Source organism: Diuraphis noxia, unplaced genomic scaffold, assembly GCF_037042655.1.
Source record: "Diuraphis noxia isolate RWA-SAM2 unplaced genomic scaffold, SU_Dnox_SAM2 contig0002, whole genome shotgun sequence".
Lineage (NCBI taxonomy): Eukaryota > Metazoa > Arthropoda > Insecta > Hemiptera > Aphididae > Diuraphis > Diuraphis noxia.
Window position 1 is genome coordinate 85,023,985 of NW_028301712.1, and position 25,320 is coordinate 85,049,304.

The 25,320-nt window shown below is 26.6% G+C and overlaps 2 protein-coding genes across 2 annotated transcripts in view; both read left to right on the forward strand.

Annotated features, from left to right (window-relative positions):
- LOC107164331 (allatostatin-A receptor-like) overlaps positions 1 to 25,320 on the forward strand; it is a 188,419-nt gene that overhangs the window by 140,047 nt on the left and 23,052 nt on the right. The gene's annotated exons all lie outside the window — the stretch shown is intronic.
- On the forward strand, positions 1,673 to 2,200 carry LOC149059029 (uncharacterized). Its single transcript, XM_089218400.1, is given in 2 exon segments — positions 1,673 to 2,001; positions 2,003 to 2,200. Coding segments are annotated over 2 exon segments (345 nt in total). The 5' UTR covers positions 1,673 to 1,854.

A 25,320-nucleotide genomic window follows, 5' to 3' on the forward strand; every position in this document is an offset into this window, starting at 1 on the left:
AATTTAAGACCTAAAGTACCCTAAAAAAATGGTAAGAAATGAAATAAGAAAAACATTAATGATTATTAGAATTCTCATTATTTAGGTATAATGTCAGCTAAAAAAAATTATCTAAAACTAACACTCACATAAACAGCGAAAAAGTTATTAAAACTTAACTTAGTCCTTTTTACTTTTTAGTATATTATCTTTAAAAATGGAATGGATATCGTCTTTTTATTTATAACATTTGGAGCCGAATTATTTTCATTTACTTCAAATAATAGTTGAGATAAGTTATGCTTAACTTGCATTATAAAAATAACTTGATTTCAATTCATTTTTAAATTTCAACAATATTTCAACACTTTAAATAAAATAACAGATTCCATGAATAAAACTTAAACCAGAATATTATAGTAACTTACTGGACTATTCTCATTTATTTACGATATTTTTATACAGTGTGATCACAATTTAAGATAATACTATATGTCAGGTGGATGACCTTGTATTGCAATTGAGTTTTCGAAAGGTGATAGGGAGTACTAAATACATAGTTTCAGATAAATTTCAAATTTTTAACACTATTGGTGTGCGCATGCGCAATACAACTATTACATTTTTTAAATGGAAACGCTATTTTTTTCCTACATAATCGGATAGATTATTATTTTTTAAACATTTTTTGTATCAAAAGTTTTTTTCTATTTACAAAACTGATCAAGTTAGAGTAAGTCAAAATTTGGGTTTATGCATAATACTTGTTTAACGCAATTTTCATTTATAACCACTGGAATTAATAACATAACTGCCAAATAAATGTTTAATTTACTTTACCTGTTTACAAATAATAATTTATTAATACTGTTGGTCACTACAATGAGTATCACGAGTAAATATATATGATGATTTTTGTTTAGTAATCTGCTGTAATAGGATTACAATTTTAACTATTTTTATAGTGGAATTTTGTTTTATTTTACAATAGCTCTAATAACGATAAGATAATCTGATAATATAATTATTAAGGTATTTAGTTTGATGAAAAATATAATTTTACTTTTATTCTGTAACTAGACTCTTACCAAGTGTGTGCATTATCCGTGATGTCTAGTTATTAAGTACTCCTATAATTTATTTATAATTTTTTTAAATATGAATAACGCTGAAAAAGTTGAGTTAATATTAATTTATGGTGAATGTCAACGTAATGTACGCCTAGCCGCTATGGCGTATGCCGAACGATACCCAGAAAGATACCATCCACCTTATAATTATTTTCTACGACTTATACAAGGGTTAAATCAAGAAGGAATATTTCCTAGCAGACAAATGAACCAACAAGGGCATATTAGAGCAAATATGTTTGATGAGGATACAGAATTACAGGTACCTACTAGTATACATAAGAGCTAATCCATGTTCATCAATATTAGGCATGTTGCTCGCGAAATTGGAGTTTCATATGGTTATGTCCAAAAACTTTTAAAATGCGCCCATATAAAATCGATTTTGTCCAACATTTGCGTGCAGGAGATACAATTAGTAGATTGGAATTTATAGCTTGGTTCAATATTAAATTTTATAATAACCCTTTTATTGTCGATCATAATCTTCGGAGTGATGACTCAACATTTACTAACAATGGAATTATGAATAAACAAAATCATAGATACTGGAATGACACAAACCTTCACTGGTCACGTGATACAAATTTTCAAACGGTCTAGGGAATTAATGTATGGTGTGGGTTGTTATAGTAGGTGAAAACTAATAGGACCGTTTTTTTTAAATGGTAGACGATATTTTAATTTTTTGACCAACGAACTACCAAGACTGTTGGATGATGTTTCACTAGATACACGAGCACATATGTATTTTCAGCAAGATGGGTCACTAGCCAACAATGCAATTATTGTTAGACGAAAATTAGATCAAATATTTCCGAACCACTGGCGGATAACTTATGGCGTTATTCCTTGGCCTGCACGACCCCCAAATTTAACGTTATTGGATTATTTTTTTATGAGGATATTTGAAAACCGTGGTTTATGCAGATCTACCTGTTAATCTTCAAGACTTAAAAAATAAAATACAGGCAGCATGTGAAATTTTAACTGAAGATCAAATCAAGGCGGCAATATTTACTGAATTTTTGAGACGACTGGAATCATGTTTAGAACATAATGGCGAAAACTTCGAACAATTCATACGATAAATTAATTTAATTCGTTTTATGTTAAACTTACCTAACCTGCATTTATTACTATTATCATAGCCATTGTAAAATAAAACGAAATTCCACTATAAAAATAGTTAAAATTGTAATCCTATTACAGCTGATTACAACACAAAAATCATCATATACATACTAGTGATACTAATTGGAGTGACCAACAGTATTAATAAATTATTATTTGTAAACAGGTAAAGTAAATAAACATTTATTTGGCACTTGTGTTATTATTTCCAGTGGTTATAAATGAAAATTAGTAACGAAAAAATATAAAACAATTAAAGACACTTCGAAATAAAAATAAATATTAAATTTAAGTTTCAATGTATACTCTCTTGAAAAGTATAAATATAGCATTATTACTATCACTAATTGTTATAATGTTAAAATATCTCATTGTTATAACATGTATATTAAATAATACAAAACCATGCTCGAATAACTCGAAAATTATTATCAAACATATAGATAGAATAATAAAAACTAATTTTGCATAAAATAAAATGTCTCAAACAAAAAAACATTTAAATTAACTAACAGGTACAGTATTATATTCCTTACGACCAGTTTGAAATCATGGCCAACTTACAAATATGAAATAACTAAAGACATATACAAATTCTTACCAACAATCAAAATATTTTAATCAAATAGGGTCCGTTCTTACTTCTGGCCATTGGTAATAATTCGAACCACCCTTAACCATATTTCCATATACCTGACTATATATAATTATTTAATTATTGGAGCACAACTTATCAGGTGTGATGACATATTTGAATAGGTCAACTAAAAAATTATTTGCTTAACCTTGCATAATTGTTTGTACAATGGAACTTATTATTATTCCATTTCATTCGATAAAATTGATATCGTTCAAATGTATCCTCACTAATATACAACCGACGGTTGGCAAAACCCGTGGGAACGTATGTCAATTTTTTTTAAATCCCGCATCAGTTACCCTGAATGGGTTATGTTTTTTTTTTTTGAGGTTCATGATACACCACCACCCCTGGAGGTTTTACAATACACACGTTTAGCTCTGGCCCTGAAATTTTTCCAACAGTTTTATACTGCATCACATAGGTATATAAGTACATGTACGCGTAAACGTGACACGACAACTCGTTAATAACCGTTCGCATAAATCATACGAAAAAAGGAAAAAAATTACCATATCTATCTAATCTAATATCCAAAAAGGGTGCCAATAAACACATTCAACCATTCAACCTAACTTAAGAAACGCTCTTTTGGATCGTCAACATTACTTACGAGGTGGACAATAATGTCTGACCCAACTAATTTATTATGTATGTACATAAATACCTATTTAAATTTATATTAAAGTTTTTTTTATGTTCAACCCGTACGGATAAATAATTTATTTCCCATTATGCTATACTATACGCTACCTCCAAGCCTGGATTAAGGTGAGGACAATGAACCACATGTCCCCAGGCCCACAATCGGTATCAAACTACAATACTAGGTCCCTGGGTAATATGTTTCCTATAATACATGGATAATATTGATATGTTATTGTTACTATGTTATAATAATAAGCATTATTATTAGCTATTATAGATATAACTTTAGAACTATTTTCGATGATAAAAACATAGTTATTAGCTGATTGCTACTCATTAGTCAAAAAAAACTTTATGTACGCTGTTTTCATACGAAAACAATACAGGTCTTGTATAGTCATCAGTCAGTTGAATAATTAAATAGCGCACTGACATAAAGTTTTTATTTTAGTTTTCGGTACCTACGATCGTACAAATTTGTAAATATTTACAGTAATTTCGTAGACTGTTGAGATAATTTTTAATTTTCTCAAAATTTCAGGGCATGTGGCCGTGGCCTATCAGCACACCCTAGTTAAGCTACTGACTCATATAACTTGACAGTTAACACTTTTTAATGTCTGAAGAGTTTGCTTTCCAAAAAACAAAAAAAAATTAAACTTATACAAATAACATTTTAATCTTTGTATAAAAAATATAAATTATAAAGTATCATAAATATATATTATTTTATAATAGCCACAAAACTTTATAAAAACTTCACTCTAAATTACAGTTTCGTTTTAACCTTTAAATCGTTGAACTTGCATCCAACTCACTTTCTAGTAATCCCCCCCCCCCACGCCGTCTTGAGAGAAAATGGTGTCGTGATTGAGCCTAACAAACCATTTAATTTAATTTGATTTAAATAGTTTAAAAAAAAATTAACTATGGTTTTTATCACTGGCCTCCCTCCTCGTGTGTTTTATGTTGTAAAATTATTTATTATATGTTCAATTTTGCTTACTATGCCATTTAATATAGATTGTAAACATTCTTTTAAATAATAAAAAATAAATCATTTTTTGTATCTGAAATATATTTATTTTTGGGTCACTAATATTTTGATATAACTTTTGGCATCTTAAATTCTTCTTTGCCCCTGGGCCCAAAATTATCTTAACCTGGGCTTGGTAACGTATAGAAATTACGATATGCGTCCGTTTATTAAAATTTTATAATACACAATCGGGAAAGAATGTAGACCTATGGAGGTTTAGGTGTTTTCTTTATGAACCCTAACTGTTGATAGCTCTGAGGCCCAGAAGGCACTATGTTTTTTTGTCTTTTTATGAATTATATTAAACCAAAACCACATCACCACAGGTCCATAGACTCCTCGTGGTTTTCCTCAAACAAAACCCTCAAAATGTTCAAAAATTACCGACTTCCATCCAACAATTTTTATCCAAAAACAGCAAAATACTGTTTTACTGTAACTCTTTTTCTGGGTACGATCGCTCGCGAAACCTGTATAACGGACAATTCCAAACTAATTCTAAATTTGGACCAGTCAAAAATTCCGTCTGTTCAATTTATATCAAATAAAATAACTTTAATTTAACCATAAATTATAGTAGCTATCTGTCAATCTCTCTCTATTGGTGTATTTATTTTTTTCGCCGTAGAAATAAAGGATAACGTGGTACTATTAAAACCTGTGTTCGAGTTATATATATACGAAGCGCACGTATTTTATACGCCAACGTTTGGTGTCTTAAATTATGACTTAAATAATAATTTCAACCAATTGTGAACTAAATTATATAACATGGATTAAATCATAAAAACTAATAATTTACTGTTAATAATACCAAAATACCTGTGGAGTTGAATACGAAAACAAAACTAAATTAATGATAAATTGTTAACAAAATAACATTTCAGCATTGGTTAACAATTAATTTAACTGCATTAATTGAATTTTATGGAAATAAACAAGTACCTACATAATATTTTCTTTTATCTTTCCAAATCTCAAAAATAAAACAAAATAAAAAATATGATTCAAATGTCCAAAAATCGCAATTTTGTTTAGGTTTAGTCGTCGTGATTTTAGTATTGTTGACATCATCGCTAGCCTATAAAGCGAGTTAAACTATAAAATGAAAATAAATGCAACAGTCACACCCACCTAGAATTATGGCATCTGTTTTATTGACCCGTGACACTTGACCAGTTCATCTCACAGTTTCAATTTTCAACTTATTGTTAGTGTCGTGTTCTGAACAATAATTAATAATTGTTTATAGTTTCTAAAGCCCCTGACTAGAAAAATATATTATGTATAAGTAAAAAATAAAGATGCGTGACGAAGAAACAAATTAATATAAATATTATTTTTTATTATATAATACAAATTATTACATAACACCTATTTTGGTACTGTATATTGAAAAATTAAATTTATCTTCTTTGGATACGTTGACAAAAATAATTATATTATTTTTTAACACTGGTAAAGTGAATAAACATTCACTCGGTTATACTTTTAATAAAATATTTAATACGTTTTATCCTGAAATTAATTTGTTTTATTATTTTAATTTACTTTGTCAACAAAGTGCAATTTACTCAAATACTGTATTTTTGACATAATTTATATTTTCTAATGTAAGCGGAGTGATTCACAAAATTAAATAAATGTTATTTATATTTTTGTAAATGGATATTACATTATTCATAAAGATAATAAATTGGAGAGTTGAATAATGATTTAAATGTATAGTTTTCTAAAATTCTATATTCCCTATTGAATGTTCATTTAATTCTGAACTCAATGATTTCATGCAATTGTTTTTCTAAAATTTTAAAATTTTAAAATGTAATAATTTGCTTTTAAATTAAAAATAATTATATGACATTACGTTACACTAAGGGGAGTGAATAAAGCACGCTAACCTTGCCAAGCGTGCAGTAACCATAGGAAAACTATTTATTTTATTTTTTTAACTTATAATATTTAAATAATGAACGAATGCCTGTTATATTGTCAATGGTTTCATATTTAAGCTATACCTATAAGAAAAAGTTTTATAGAAATCTATTTTTATTTTTATAACTAAACTACTCTGTTCCAAAACCCAATATATGTATTTTCACGTTCCCGTTTAAAGTGTAAAACGAAAAGATGACTATACATAGCTACTGTACGATTCAATTCGTTATGCTCAACGAATATGTTTTTCTATCGGTCCTAAGCAAATATTTTTTCATCCCAATTCGAATTTTTACCATTCAAACGTACAACAGCCTCAGGCTCATTCTAGTGGCTTAGGCGTCACCACGCGTGACAACTTTATTTCCCAAGAACAAATTGTAACGTCAAAAATGAAATTATAAACCCTAGAGGGCTTTTAAGATATCTATACCTAATAAAATTGTTAGAGAATGTGCCAAAAAGACCATCATCTATCGACGGTGATTGAAGAATTAAATTGAAGTTTTGAAAATAAAACACTTTTATAATAATTAATAACAAAATCACAGATAAATTGAAAGATTGTATTAAATTATAAATATATTTTATATTTGATTGAATAATATTCTAAATGACCTTAATTTCAGTGCACCACGATTACGCTCCAAAAGTTTAGAGTTTGTCTTTTTTATTTACTTCATATACAATATTATTAAGCAACAATAAAATGTATGCACCAAAAATTGGTCTAGAAAAATATAAAATAATCATAACTTATTCAAAATATACCTACAATTTAAAATCGAAAATAAATGCTTGGTTAAAATGTTTTTTTTTTTTAATTTCTAATAATGTCCACAAAAAATTGATTCTGAAAGTAGTGCTAAATTGAAATAAAAATAAATCAATATTAAAATATAGCGTTAAGAAATTCACAAAACTCTATAAAATGTATTTCTGATATCGAAGTGACAAGTGTAAACGTAATCATTTATACATTTTTTTATTAATATATTAAAAATGAAAACATCCATGTATTTACCTACTTACTTCTTATATATTCAATTTGATGAGACATTCACGTTCATAAATCATTATATATAACTGTCATAATTCGCGTCAAAATTTATTTAGTTTTCAGAATATGGTCTAAAAAAAAACCAATAAACCTTTTTTATTCGTCAAACTATTTAGATAAACATTGTAAATATTTAAGTATAACACTGTGACTTTATTCACAAGAACTACATAATATTTTCACAGAAATATTTAATGATATCAGACATTATTCATTTTATTATTTACCTTAACTAACGTTTATAACTCAACAGATGTTATTACAAAAACTCTTTTTTTTTTAAAAAAAACCCCATGATGTTCTTACAAGCACCACTTAAAATATTACTATGAAAATTACATAGGTACATAAAATAAAATCCTCTCTTAGAGAAAAAAAATCGCGTGACTTATTCTCTTTTGATAATAATAATATAAAAAAGCTATCACTGTTGCTTGGAAACCTGCTTCACACCAGTATCTTCAATGATTGGACAAAGCTTCCAACATCTTTGTTGCTTCTCAAATCTAATAAAAGCAAAAGTCGTTAGAACGTTAAATCACGCTATAAAAAAATAAGAACCAAGTAATTTCAGACTGTTGGCACAAATGATTACTGCAATGACTACTATACTCATCTGAAAGGTTTTTTACCTCTTTAACTTATGAAAAACTAAGAATATAATAATTTTTTTATTAACCTAAGTAGTAGATAAAAAATATGTTCAATGCTACAACAAAATATAATAAATTACAAAAAAATGTTAAAGATTTATTAAATGTAGGTAGCGTCAATAATTTAATGAACAATCTACATTATATTGTAACAATGTGACAATATTGGATAGCCAATACATCTTGGTAACAAATGTCATATTATTCGAAAATACAATATAAATTAATTATAATGTAAGTTTTAAGTTTCTTTTCAATACAAATTTCATTTTTAAATTGAACAATATAAGTCTTAATAATTTAGCATAATGTAATTTATGATCAGCAGTTTATTGCACCTAGTAAAATGATTACTATTATAATAACAAGCTATACAGGGTATAACAGGTAGATCTGTTTAACTAATGGTGGTGGTATGCATGTCGTGATCAAACCACGATAAATAAGGATAAAATATATGTATTTATTATTGATTACCTACCTTTTAATGATAACAAAACGCTGATTAAAAAGAAAAAAATGCATTTTAACAAATTTTGAAAATTGTTTAAAAATCAATGACGTAACCAAATTAAAAGTTTTAAACGTCAAAAGTGTTTTTAAATACTAATGTATAAAATAGCTATATTGGATTATAAGAAAAAAATTTAAATTATTTAATTTCAGTAGGGAAAAACTAAAATATAATATAACTTGTTCTAATAAATAAACTTTGTATGCTACAGTACACGATAAACATTTAAAAGAAAAGGTATGATATTCATTCGTTTTAGTTATTATAAATGTTCACTGTATTTTTTTATAATACCGATCAAAGTATTTTGATAAATAGGGACGGGTTTTAAAAGGCTAAACCTGGATGTTGGAATAGACCCAAAAATTAGCATACCAAATATGAAATAACCCACAAATGACCAACCGTATGTGAGGCTTACAAATAAAGGTAATGTCACTGTCAGAGTCAGGCCCAAGTGCTTTTGAATCATGGTTAGCATCGATAAATTAATTTACATAAAATAAGCATTCAACCAAAAATGTTATTAGAATCAGTTTTGACTGGAGATACAAAAAAATCGAATTAAAATATAATAATTATTTGTACTCATAAATGTATAAACATTATAAGTCACAATAACTAGCCGAAATAATGTACAAACGCTTCCATCAAAATCTAAGAATGCATACAAACACTTTAATATCCCACATGTCCACGATCACCCTCTCAAAAAACCCACCACGTAGACTAAAGCATAAATGATGTAGAGGGACCTATTAAATTGGTAAATGAGGTATTACCAATGAGTTTTTTTCTCTATACGTTACACGTAATATTTTGTTCTTAATTGTAAATATCTAATTTTCTTATTGTTGTAATTTTATACAGATGGTAAATTGTCTTTAGCTAGAGGACTCCGCACTCGCATGTGTCGTCTTCGTCTTACAAGTGCGTAGCATAGCAAATTTTACGCTCAGCAGTTCCGCTAGTTTAAAGTTTATAGAGTAAATTGAGCTCTTATAAAAATTAAAGACGACATTTTTATCCGGTTACAACTGGTTTTATTATATTTTTATCATAACTCGCTTTAAAATTAAAATATAATATAAAGTCTCCGGGAAAATCTAGATAATAATGTTACCTTTAATTTTTATAAGAGCTCAAGTCACTCGGGCAAATTTTTAACTAACGGAACTAAATTGGAACTGCTAAGCATAAAATTTTTTATATTACGCACTTGTAAGACGGAAACAATATGTCCTCATAATAAAAAAAAAAAATGTCATACAAATATAATATAAAGCGTATTATCTTGACATAATCAATATGACAGTATATTAAACTTGGTATGTATTTAGTACATACAATTAAGTATTTTTTAGCTGCGAAACAATTAATATACATGAGCTATAGCTATAGGTATCTAAACGTAAGAATATGTTAAAAGTTCGTATGTAGGTATACTGAAAGTGCGTATATATAAGTGAAAGAAGAAAGAAAAAAAATCGGAGCGAGACGAAACTCGCAGTGGATTTTTCACCGTCATCCGAGCCCCGCACCAACCAGGCGTGTTTATACGTCACAATAATATTATAATAATATAATATAATATATTATTATTACAACGTACACGGAAGAGAATGGAACAACGGCCGAACAGCACATACATATAGCTCGCGTGTTATTTCCGGCAGCCGTTTCCTGCGGGAGCCCCGGCCGCTGTAGTGGGCCGCGCGCGCGTGTTAGGATTTTACAAAACGAATATTGCACCCGAGAAACGAACACACGACATCGTTTGTTACACTCTCGGAGACGTGAATAAATCATTTATACTACATATATTGTACGAGTAACTAACACTGCAGTGTACGACGCACTTGTGTGTGTGTGTTTTCCACAGCTGCTTCATAATATGTACATTGTATACTGTGTCGTGTCGTTTACATAATATTATATTATTATAGGTATACAATATACATATAGTAGGTAGTAATTTACCCCACGCACCCCCCCCCCCCACTACAGTCCAAACAATGGACAATAATAATAATAAAAATTGTTTATATAAACGAGAGCATATAGGTAGGTGCATATACTTGTTGCACGCATTCTGCAGTCTCCGTGAAGTATATAACAGTAATATTATAATCCTTTCAATGAACTATATCCGGTCCGCCGGTTTTTTACAACCCACCGATCGCGCATTCAATAGTGCAATAATATTTATATTTTTATTTATTTATTTTTTTTTTTTATTGTACTCTTGGAAATATGGCCCATTGGGCTTACAGCTAAAATAATAAATTACGTATGTTGTATAGTTACTAAATCAAGTGTTGACTAAATTTTGGTTTGAAAATTAGCGACTATAATGAATTGGATGATATGCGTTATGGACGGTGTTAGGACTTATCTAGATAAATTATCCAGGTAATTATTTTTTATCTTTTATCTTATCTAGATAAATACGTATAAGTTATCTGAGTATTTATTTTAGATAAAAATTTAACTTATCTAGATAAATTTACAAGATAAATTTTTTGGTGAAAATGATGATGATGTTGGTCAGTTGCTTTACGAATCAAATAGTTCTGATTGTACTAATTTCAGTTTGCCTGATCACCTGACATATTTAACAAATTTTATATTGTACCTTTAATAAATATTATTAACTAGGTGTATTTTGTTTTTGGTCCACTCAACATCTACTTTACAGCAGGATGACTTCCTCAATTCGTATTTATACCTTTGTTACTCCCTTAGTCCCTTGGCTCTTATTGGTTCTTTATGTAATATATGTTGAAGTTCATGTTTGGTGATACACATGATATAATAAATTAAATCAAACGTAAAAATTTTATATACCTAGGCATGAAATTAAACGACATTAAATATAATATTTTTTTCATAAGTACCTACTATTTTTATGACAGTTTAATTTTGAATTTAGTTGATAGATATTATCTCTTAGTAATTTGGTTGAAGTTAAGTTGAAGATATAAGCATTACATTTTTTTAATTAGAATTTATTAGTTTGGTTCTGTACTTATTTTTGATAAAAGTCATCCGAGAAAAACTCTTTTCACATATATACGTATATAGAGCTGAATCTACAAATCGATTTCAATGCTAGTCTATGTATTTCTGGAAAATCTTCCTCTGAAACGCATTTCCAAAATTTTATAATCTCAGATAGCTCTTTAAATTTGGATTTTAAAACTGATGAACTCTGAAGTTTAATAATTTCCAATTGCTTTTGTGGTTATATTTTTGGAGATCGTGTGTCGATATGATAATAATTGGATTATTAAATAAGTTATTTAAATCTTCTTCTTCTTTAAATTTATTGAATCTTTTTTGAAAACTATCATTAAGTGATAAAATATGATTTTTAAAAATCATCAAAGAAATATCTGTCGGTAAATAAATAGATTTTAATCGTACAAAATGATTAATTACTTTCAGACAAACGAAGTCGAGACATGAAAGAATTTATAAAACCTACCAGACTTGAAATAAATATCCTTCACCTTGGAGTCGTTTATTGAGAATATTTAAACCTAGGTACTCGTCCAAAATTCGATTTCTATACATCAAAGTACTCCGAAAATTATTCTACTATAGAATAAAAAATAAAATGTATGTAGTCATTCAAAAGATTAAAATCTGAAAACACGATAACCATAAAATATCGTAAAAAATATTATTTTTCAGAATCTAATAGTTTTCAAAGTAATGAAAGTTCTTTGATAAAAAGAAAAAAAATCACTCAGTATATTACGATCCAACACGATTTTTCGTATACGCGATGACGTGTGTTAATAACAATGACCATTGCTCGAGTCAATCATCTTACGAGTTATCTTGTTGGTGTGTGCCCAAAAGACGATTATGATATTAAATATTTTCTTGTCACGTCATTCGTGCGAAGAATATCAGTTTTAAGATTACAAGTCTGAGTAAATTACTCTGGTAATAGGCAGCATCAAGCAATCGTGTCTATTCTACCGCGTGGTGCGATAGATTACGCAATCGATCTACGTTAAAAATTTCAATTTTACCACTGTTTGTGGTAGAATGATGTGTAGTCGACGTGTAGAAGGCGATAAATGATAATGATAAAATAATGTTTATTTATAGGCATATGATATGATTATTATAATTATACAGTGACTTCTATTTGGTAAAGTAGGTATTTCATTAGAAATCACTCATCATTTTTAAATCAATAATTTAATATTTTAATTTAAAAAAAAAAAATTAATATCTGCAGACTGCGTCAGGTATTGATAACAAATATTATCGTACTTGATCATTGTAATATATTACGATATTATCACATAGTTCAATAAGATATTGTTTTATTATGAAAGCAACAAATAATATGATATCTGATGTATATGTATAATTATTAATTATTAATCAAATGTCAAAATAGATGTAGGAAAGTGTAATATAATTTCATTAGTTGACTACAACAGATTTCTGTAGAGGTCTGTAGGTTTGACTTTTTGCAATCACTTAATGACCTGAAGTCTTGAACTATTACGATACTTTAAAGTAATACAAAAAATAACATATTTTTATGAAATTATTATTTTGTTTGTAAATTGTTGTTTTTCCATTTTAATTTTAAAGCGAGTTATGAACATTTTAATTTCTAATATTTTACTTCTTGTAACTTGCGGGATAACAACCATCATAATATAGACAGAATTATGCACTTACCATCTTGGAAATGAGCATCCATGTCTATATTTTACAAGCTACATTTTTTCGGTCTTGAGATTATGTTCCCATCTAACCTATTTATTGGCTTATTGCTTATAATAATAATAATAAAAGCTTATTGCAACACAATAAAAAACATGCTTAAATCTGTGATTTATAATTAATGTAACTAATACCATGCATTTATTTATTATTTTATTCATATGTAATCGATGTAATGTATAATTTAATGTAATATTGTATTGTACTAAATTTTGCTTAAGTCCGTTACATAAGTAAATAGTAATAATTAAAACTCTCATAACAATTTAAATACGATAATAAAAACAACAAACCTATAAATGATAAAAGTATTCTTACCAAAATGGATTATAGGTCTACTCACTCAGTAGTTAAGCTATACACACAACATCGGTTTTAATGAACGACAATTTAATATACGCTGTGCCTTATCTCAATACATAGGTAGGTATTTTGTAATGTTTTACAACACAAATTGCATTAAAATAATCTCGATTAAAGTGTTTAAATAATAAATGTACACTATTATTTTAAAAAATCATTATTTTTATGTACTTTACACGTATAAACATAATTTCATTCACAACAGATCATTAAGTTTCAACAATAAAATAATATAATGATAATTTTGATACTTAATAGACAACAAACGAGTATAAAATTATGCAAACTAAATTCACATATTTCTTTTCTGAATTTTCAAAGTTAAAATATTGAGAAAAGTTTCAACGCTGTAAGTTATAGTAATATAATAATATATAGTCCATTAAAATGCATTCATCCATAGTAAAAACAGCGCAAATCAGCCGACACTTAAAACTTTGTTCCACACAACTCTGTAGTAGAATAAATGAGTGTTACATCGGTTGATTAATGTTTGTGTTAAGTTGTAACTATTCGTGAAATAACATTTTAAATACCTTACATTTTTCGAAACTTGCTCAACGATCATTGACGATTGATGACTAGCTAATTAGCTAGGATTTTTTTTACCCGGTAATTTCCTCTAAAATTTGGATTGAAACTTTTATTTATAAACTAATAAATATTGAACATCATAAATAATTATTTTTCAATGCTCTCATCGAATAATTACGGTAAATTGAAAAAAAAAAACCAAAAAGCTTATCCGTGTCATTATGTCAAAATGAATCATGACAGAAACCACCTTACTTTTACTCGAAAAAAAGGAATTTATTTATATTTTTTATAAATATAAAAGATAATTATAAAATTCAATAACCTGATTAATAAATATAATAATATTATCAAACTTCAACATATTGTGTTATTTTGACATTTTATTTTTCAATCTAAGAAATTAAAATTTAATCAATTTCAAGACTTTTTTTCTCATCGTGAAATCATATTATTTTTTTTTTTAACGATGTAGTGACATTTTATAAAACATCCTAATTCTTTATAATTTAATTTATTTAGCATATAATTATTCCACTTAACATGTACAAATATATTTTATTAACGAGAAAAATTGATATGATACAATTTACATTACATATTATACTATTTTAAATATTATTCCTTATACCAAACCTCTATTATGATAAATGTTTTGAATACGATGACAAGTTTTTCGATAAAACATAACATTTTTACGTTTATACTAGTTATATATAATTTCGTTGTACCTATACGGAATCGTTTTAATTTTTTTATACAAAAACAAATAAAACCGATCCAAATTAAAATCAAACTTTGAGACAGATTTTGTTCATATTTTTCAAATTTGTTCAACGAAATTATTTGGGGTCTTAATATTTCTATATTATTTGATGTTTGATGTTTTATAAACTAAAAATAGTTTAATAAGTATACAAATTACATCAGAATAAGAAATAAATTGAGTAGTATAAAATCTGCCACTTTGTCCTTATAGATCCACAACGTCTAATCTCGAAAATTCATGACTAACTTTGGGTAATGTGATAATCGATGGACCTTTATATTTTTTTCCCCCAATTTATGGTTCTAAATATTTTTTTTTAAACTATTAGTATGCTGAATGAGTTAGTTTGGTAAACAATAAAAGTACTTACACTTACTTTTAACCAGTGAAAGGGGTAATATTAAAAAATATCACAATCATTTTAACGTTTTAAAAATTATGCCAGTAAACACATATTACAAAATTATGCTGATCAAAATAATTACTACAAATTATTTTCATGAATATTATTAACTTATTTAATACGCTTTTAGAATAATCGCAGTTTCATAAATAGTTTAGTTACGAACAAAATCTAGATTGACCGAAATTCCTGACCAAAAGTTGAAATATAAAACTTCATTACTATTATTAACAGTAAATATTATAGGTACCTACTTATTCGGATTTTTGATTTCACAACAATTAAAAAATATTACATATACAAAACATATTACTCGTCTTCTTTCGTATTATTGAAAAAATTCCATTTAGAGTATTTATTTATTATTTCCTTGAGATAGAGATACTCATGGCATGAAACGTACAATACCTTTATCATTTTTAGCAACTATGAATATTGTGGGAAATGTAAATCTTTGGATTGCGCTCGACTGAATGAATTAATCTACATCGCTTGTCTTTGTGTACGGTACTGGCAAGGAATTGTAGGGATTTTATGATTAAATAGTTATATACTGACTCGATGGGTAGGTTTGTCTGAGATCACCGCTGTGCAATAGTCTTATTGGTATACAGTGTATGGTAAATCTAGAAACGGTCTTACAGCCTATAAATTAACTTGCGTCGAATATATCGCTTTGATGTAATTCTTTTAAATAGGTCATATCCATTCAATATATATATTCGTAGTTATATTTTAATCTCTTTTAAGTTGAGCCAAAATGAACCGTGGAGAATTTTAAGCCGTATAATACACAACAAGTAATTTTCATCGAGAGATACATTAAAACAAGATCATTTCAATTAATATCACAGTTTAATTACCTATTCAAATCTAGATTAATTTAATTTACAAATTTTTGCTAAATTTTTGACATTCTATGATAAAATATTTGAAAATTTGACACGAATAATTAATAATAGGTACACAAAAATAGAATAATACTAAAAAATCTAGAAAAAAGGTAAAATATAATTAATGTCATATGTCTTAAATACTAATTTCATTTTATATAGAAATATTACTATATTTATTACTATATTACTATAGTCATTTTATCTTTATATTTATTTTAGAATAATATTCTCTGTTATAAATCTTATCATAAACAGTAAATTAGTAATTTTTAAGTTGAAAGTTGAAAGTCCTAAACAATTTGACTGATTATTATATAATAGTTGGTCCATTATTAGATTCTAGCACAACTCATCACGACCCCTCCTCCCACAGGTGGGTTAACAGAGATGATAACCGTAGATACTAAGTTTCATAACCTAAAGTAAACGTCTTGAACTTTGGACAAACTTATACTCAAATTGTATCACTTTAATACCCTATACATACACTATTCATTCATTTTCACTATATAAAAATTTAGTTTTAAACTGCCTTTAAGCATGACTATTTTTTTGGGAAGTTGGGTTCAACACTTAATAAGTCACATTACAAAGGTATTAATTTTAAATACTATGAAGACGATAATATAATAATAAGTTGTTAGTGATACTTGATTTATCTATAAATTGCATTATTTTTCTAAAACAAATATCAAAATTATAATTACTCATGCGTCCATTGTTCTATCCATAACAAATTGCTTGTAGAATAATTAATTGGTTTAGACAAACTATTTATCTTCTTTAATGTCCAAATGTAAACACAAACACTATACATATTTTATTGTTTGCACATTACTATCAATCACTAAAATATACATGGCTTATATAGTAAATACAAAATTTACCTGCATACTGTAACATAATAACGGCAAGTATTAACACTATTTTCTATGTAAATAATTTGATTAAAATACCAATAACGTACTAATATTTTCAATTTTGATTTAATTAACTATTATGCATACGAGTATGAACAACATAGTTAGGTAATCATAAGAATCATAATACATATACGTTATGTAAAATCGTCGAAGAAAAATTTTAATTTGGAATCGTTTTTTACTTGGTAATTCAATGACTTGAGCAAGGCAACACAATTCAATTTAAACGTTGTGCAATTTAGTTACTAAAATAATTAAAAGTAAATATCAAATAAAAATATTACCGAAAAAAAGACACTCACTGAAATTATTGTCGTCAATGTTTATGTTCTCTTTTCAATTGAAAAGTTCTTTGGTCCACTCTGATCCAATTGTATAATCCGGCTTTACAAAGTTTTTCCGATAAAAAAAAAACCCCTTATATACTGACTGATATAATTATATATATATTTGAAGCCATGATAAAAGAGCTCCTCGTGCCGACTACGCTGGAAAAGGTGTATTTAATTTAGGAAATGCAATTTAAAGTAGGTGGTATATTGTGCACGAATCGGCCTCGAGTCCAAATTAGGTTACAGCTCAGCAACTTAAAGTGGATTGTAAAGGTTAAGCGTAACTGAAGGTCGGAGGCTTGAACACAGTATGTTGACTTTAATTGAAAAATGTAATTTGCTTACGTGCAATACAAATGCGCCAAAAGCGATCAAAATAATTGAAAAATACCTTTTATATATGTATATTTAGGTAAAATTTTAATTTGTCAACCATGTAAGCATTAAAATCCAAAACAACTATTGATTATAGCTTAATAGCAGAGTAAAATACACCAATCGAAGACGTTAACCTACATTTCAACCACTTCAGCTAAAATAAATTATGGGCAATGATATCGACCAACGGGCAATGAGAGCAGGAGTTACACAATCGTTCAACGATAAATAACGCTACATATGATTTACCTAAAATAAATTTGTCCAGAGTTTTCATATTGTGCTTTATTAAATCCTAATACTATAATGACAGTTTTACTATTTTTTGGATATCAATGCATTAACACGTTGATATGAAATATCTGGTAATTTATTCTGACTATTTACGACACTTATAAATAAAATTAATATTTTAAGTCGTTGAAAATGACTATCTCAATCAAGAATAATCAAAAATGTTCTGTCTAAAAAACCACACAAGATTGTATACGAAATTCTCATTACATTTCAGCTCATCATTTTCAGTTTTATCTCTTCTGTACTTTAACATTCAAATTTACATACCTAAGTGATTTAAAAATAGAAACAGTAAATCAATCGGCTAGCATAAACATCAAAAAATATTTTTTCTCTAAATTTCAGACCTATACAAGCATTTTAAAACCACAGCTTTTTGTCATCCATCACATTCTTCAGAGATATTATAAGGAAAACTTGTAAAAAAATTCATAACCCTGTTGGTTCTATGAATTTTTTATAATTTGTATTTAAAAGTCCCCATGCTTATTGGACTTGGTCGATTTAAACGATAGCAAACAAAACAAGCTATTTTATGTACCAATGCATTTTATTTCTATAGACATTTTGAACAAAACATCTTTCTAAAGGTTAAGCACATAGATATAAATAAATAATACATGGTTCCTAATAGTTAATAGAGGCGAAACAAAAATAAATATTATACAAACACTATAATAACAATAATTCAAATATTTTATCAGGCAATTAATATTAATTGTAATTATAATGCACCATACATGTCTCCATTCTCTTTAACATTTCTTATATCACCACATGATACATTTTATAGTTGTACCTTCGTATGTACAAAACGGACACCGTTGCCATGATATTGGTACACAGACAATAAGGTGGAAGGGAATGTGTACTTTTTCAGAGACCAATTTAATTGAAGTGTTTTATAACGTTCCGTAACCTTTATTATAGCCGTTAAACAATATAATATAAAACAATGACACGAAGTTAATGTAATGTTTTAGTTACTATTTTGATCGATTTTTCATAAATAAACATACATCTATATTAAGTAGGACAAATAGATAAATGTGTACCTACTTATACACATAGTTTTCCTAATTTAACTTTTTTTAAATTTTATTACACCTAGATAGCACTAAAATCAAGAAATCTGAAATAACTAGTGAAAATGTCATAAATCCGTAGAACAATATAATATCTATCAATATATCTATTGATTATACTAATTTTATTTGAATTTTAATTATAATTCCGCAATTATTCTAATCGAAGAGTTTCATCATATTTAAGGTCCAAACATTAAATTTTATAGCATATTATATTGTTAATTTATTAACATTTTTTGTAATTAATTTTTTTTTTAAAATACAAAAACTAAAAAACACAAAGGAATCAAGTAAATTAATCAATCTATGGGCATCATCGAATGCAATTATTTATACTATAAAAATAAAATGTATAAAAATGAGTAATATTATACATTTGTATGGATGGAGATGAACATATTTTAGTATCCATCGTTATTTAGAGAATTTACAAATGTATTGTTTCATATTTTAAAAAATGTCTACAATAAATTTGGATTATCTTTCAGTAGTTATTAAAAAACAAATTTACATGAAAATGGCATACTATATTTATTTATTGTTTCACTATATGTTTTTCAATATAGCTCCCAGCAATTACCTAATTGAAAAAAAATTTACAATAAATTTGAACAATATTCCAAATTATATAATGTTTTTGCAAAAAATTATTTAAGTACTCATCATTATAAAAGTATTTACCCACCATCTATGTATAATAATCTAAAATCATATAATTAAAAGGTACAGGTACCTAAACTGAAATATCAAAGTTAAAACATCAAGCATTAAAACGAGTGGATAATTATAAGAAGTGTGAGAGCGGATTTCCTTACTTCAATTATTTTTTTAAGGATGAGCTCACTTTGAAATAAAACTATAGCGACAACTATATGCACAAAGTCTGTTTAATATTTTACCGTACGATACTCGTGCACATTTAATACAAGTATAAAGGATGACAGGACGTAGGTACTAGCCTAGAATTTAGAAATTCCCAATTTTACTTTTGAATATAGTTGTTTTTTTTTTGTTTTTTTTTTTGTATAATTACATTACATCTTTTACCACCTTGGACAATTATGGCAAAAATAAAGTTGGACTTAAATAAACCATATTTAAACCAACGAAAAAATCAATAAGCATACAAAATATAAAAATTAAAATTAAAATACCCCCATTTGGTTTACACCAAAACTCTTTCAAAAGTAATTACTAATTAAATTTGTGCCCGTCTTATGAAATACCCATTTCTGTTCATTCAAATACACCCACTAACATTTTCGCTACAAAAACACATCATACAGAAAATAATCGAGCAGATGTCCAAACAATTCAACCAGAAAATCAATATTATATCGGACTAAGCGTATTAATTGCTTATCTAATAAACGAAAAATACATTAAAGCATCAACAAAATGTAATCTCAAATATACACATTAATCCACAATATTGAATATATATAAGTAGAATAGCGAGTTCTTTCAATTGTTGGTATCTATGAGCAAAACAGTTACACAACTGAAATGCCTTATAAAGACAGCCACATACAAGTCAAAATTTGATACGGTGCACAAACGATTACTTTATAAAACAAATAATTATAAAAGTCTTCTAAATAACAATCTATACGATATTCATATATGTATATTTACAGGATGATTTTTAAACACGGCCACACCATTTTTATGTTTAAATTATGCATATATTAAAATTCTGGTTTTAGAATATTTTTAAGTGTACCTAATTAGATGATATTTTAGGACACTATAGGCATATTCTAATCGAAATTTGATCGAAAAGTTTCATAGTTATTCTACTTTAAAAAAATACTAAGGATAATATTCATAAAACTCTTTTATTGATATGTTCTTTATATTTTCTACTCAAATATTCGCTTGACGTGTATTAAACTAAATAAAATAAATGAGTAAAATGTTTACTTTCGTTTTGAAAATTATAAGGTGCAATATTAATCTAAAAGCATTTTTTAATATTAAAAAAATATTTGAGTAGGTATACCTATGTATTTTTTTTACAAAGTATTTAATTGCCTGTTATCTTTATTATAAAACGTAGAATATTACAGAAACTTTTCGTTTAAATTTCGATTGCAATTCGATACAATCATCGTCATTTTCGGAAAACATGTGGATTCTCATTCGAAAAATCAAAAGTTTGTATAGCAGTAGAGTAGGTACTCCTTAAATATAAATCTAAGTATTCTAAAATATTGTCTTTAACTACACTATAAAATCCCAAAAATTAGAATTTGAATATATGCAAAAAAAATGGGATGAGCTTACAATACGAAATTGTAACATTACATAAAGGAAAACTACCATGTACGTGTATATAATACAGCTACAGAGATGTGCTATCACACTACAGTAGTATTTCATAAAGTTATTAAATAACAAAACGAAACTATTTTTAATTCAAAAAACAGAGTGAACTAATGTAACATTGTTGGTTTATTTTGTATATATTAAAACTATCAAACTATGTGTTGGCTGTTCAATTAAATAAAAGTATTCAATTCAAATCGATTTTAGATTATCTGAGTATTTTTTTTTTCAAGCATAAATGTAATATTAATGTCTATGCTGACATGATGTAGTCAAACGGATTATTAAATGTTTTACGTTACGTTTAAATTAATTCAAACCAGATGCTACTAAATCCCAAATGGGTAACCGGCAATTGAAATTTTGAACATTTATAATATAATATGCATTGTGTACATGTTCCCTTTATCGTCGCCACAAGCTTTGCGTTTCATGAGATTAGTATTTACATTTTCATTTGCTAGCAAATTTATTATTATTATTATTATTTTTTTTTATGATGAATATCGCATACAGATTAATAATATTATGTAAGAAAACTACCCAATGACATTAAATCAGATAATTATGATGTATCTAAAATACTAAACATACATTTACAATTATAATATTACATATAATTCAAACCAATAAAATAATAAACCAATATAATATTAAACTATAATTCAACACAATAATAAATCTTGGACATTTTTTCTGACCCATTCATTCTTAATCAGAAAAGATCCATTACCTAAATGTAATAAATGCCAAGAAGGCCTAACTATTCAACATATCATCCTAGACTGCCCAGACCTTCAAAACCCAATACTCAACAACTTAGAAGAAGCTCTCCATGAAGACAACACCATAAAAATCTTAAATTTCCTTACAAAAATTAACATTGTAAACAGTCTTTGACTAACATGTATTCATAATTTAAGACTATTGTAACCTTTGAAATTTAATTATTAATGTAACTCAAACAGTGTAACATGTACACAAGGCTAATAACTTCAGATGTTGAAGCCTTCTTTTTCTTTAAAAATAAATAAATAAATAAAAAATAATAAGAAATTTAGAAAATATTTAATTTTTTCTGCATTTGTTGTGTTATTTTTTATGAATCTAATTCAGCGAAACAATAACATAAATATACCAAAACAATCATACTTACCATGCATAACTGAAAACCCAAATTATAATTTTTTTAATTACTAATTATGACACTTATGTTTAATGTCCGACGGCGTCGTTTTATTAAGGGAGTGGAATTTTTAAGAATTTTCCTTAACCAATTTGTACCCTTTGGAATTTAATACACAAACAATTCGTTTTTATAATAAAACTGCATTAGATGCCCGAAAACCGTCGTGAATTACAATGTAAATCTATATCAAAAACTTTTAGGTTTAATATATATATATATGGTGCCGGACGTGCCGGTACATAAATGATTTATACAAAATCGTTCATTAAATACACATAATCATAGTTAAATGATTATCATTAATTATCATCCAACAATGTTTTATATTATAGTAGGTATACTCTTGATTCAATTCGTTGTCATTTGAACATGAATTAAAAAAAAATATTTTTACAAACAAGTTTATTGGATATGGTTGATGTATAGGGATACATTTGTTTAAAGAAAACTGTTTATAATTAATAAATGAAACAAAATTATTACAAAAGTAGACGTGTATTTAAAATAACATATTTTTGCTTTCAAAAGAACGAATAGGTAGTATTAATAAATATAAATATAAATATTTCTTAAATTCCGTTTAAATCAGTTTAATTAACATCAAGAAGCTACAAAAACATTGTTGATAAAAGGATTATTATTATTCAACTGTAATTCTGCTAATGTACCTAATATTCTAATGGACTCAAACTCAATTTTAAATACAAGTTATTATGTAATAAATATTTTTAATAATTACTGTATTTAAAATCGTATTCATTATTTGTATAACACAAAAAACTAAACTTTAAGGTTGCTGTATTTAATTTTCTTTAAGAAAAACTTTATTTCCATTTTAAAAGATAAAAAAAACTCACTTTTAATAACATTAATAAGCTAAATCAATACAATTTTATCATACTTGTTTACACTGGAGATATTTATAATAGCAAACCATTATAAAATCCATACCAATAGATCTATTTCCAGAGCTTAGATGAAAACTGTAGGTAATCGCTGAAAAAATATGAACCATTTCAAAAGACAGGAAAATAGTTGATCAGCTCTAATTCTCCTGACATGATAATAGAATAAATAATCCACAATATAATAGCGATTGGTATATTAATTTTATCCGATACCACAAACTGCGGCATAAGCGTTAGTAATATCAAGTACATTTTAGAGATACAATTTCTAGACATGGTGAATTATTATAAAAGCTATTAAAATAGTTGCACAAGTATATTCAATTTTTCCAACAACGAATTTTTACTAATGTAATATTCGTTTCCATTCCCCAAAAATTTAATTTAATATAAAGAATAATCTATAAAAAAATCCGATTTTAATGTGATTGTAGATGTACTTTAAAGAATAAAAAATAAAAATTTAATTTCTCGAAAGTTATTAATCTAGAAATAAGTATTAAATTTACCTTAATTATTAGTAATCTGTAATCATATTAAATTTGTTATCGAAGTACAATATTCGAATTTATTTATACATTTTAATAGACTAGTAGACGTTGTATAAATATTGTTTAGTGCTTATGAATTCAGTATTTTAATATTTAACGATCAAATTTATTGAATGTACCTTTTAAATTTAAATTGTATCAGTATAATATTATAAAGTTAATTTAGTGATCTAATTATAATTATATAACTACCTATAATACTAATTCTTTATTTCATCATTGCTATTCATTGTACCAGTCATAACTACTCACATGAGTGCAATATTTTTCACATTTTCCAGTAACCTGTATAATATTAATATAAATCAACCACTAACTCTTTCCACTGTTAATAAAGTTGAATTGGATCTTTTTCCACCTTAAGCAAATATGAAATTACATATTATATCATGAAAAAAATGTTAACATTGATATCGGTATTGGTATTTGGTTGTATTGTTGATCAAGACCATACTTAACATCTATGTAGCCTTAAAAGTGTGTTTATATAATTATATATTGTTGTCTGTACTAAAAAAGTTTTTTGGTTTCATTTGAAAGTGAAATGAAAATATTTCAGATACTTTGAACCGTATTTTTATTACATTTGTGCTACAATCTTATCCCAACTGAACGTTAAAGAATACAAATAGTTAATTAGTTATTCCTTAACAATGTTTTGCAGAGATTATTGTGTTGGTAGATTACTATTAGACTGAACTTTTATTTTTTAACACAGCACATACATTATTAAAAACTAAAATCTAAAATGTATATTAAAAATCACAACTGCTGAGTATTATAATAAAAGTACTATTATTATAATACATAAGAATCAATGTTGTATTTAATTAATTATTATTCACTTTATAAATTACTGACAATTTATGTA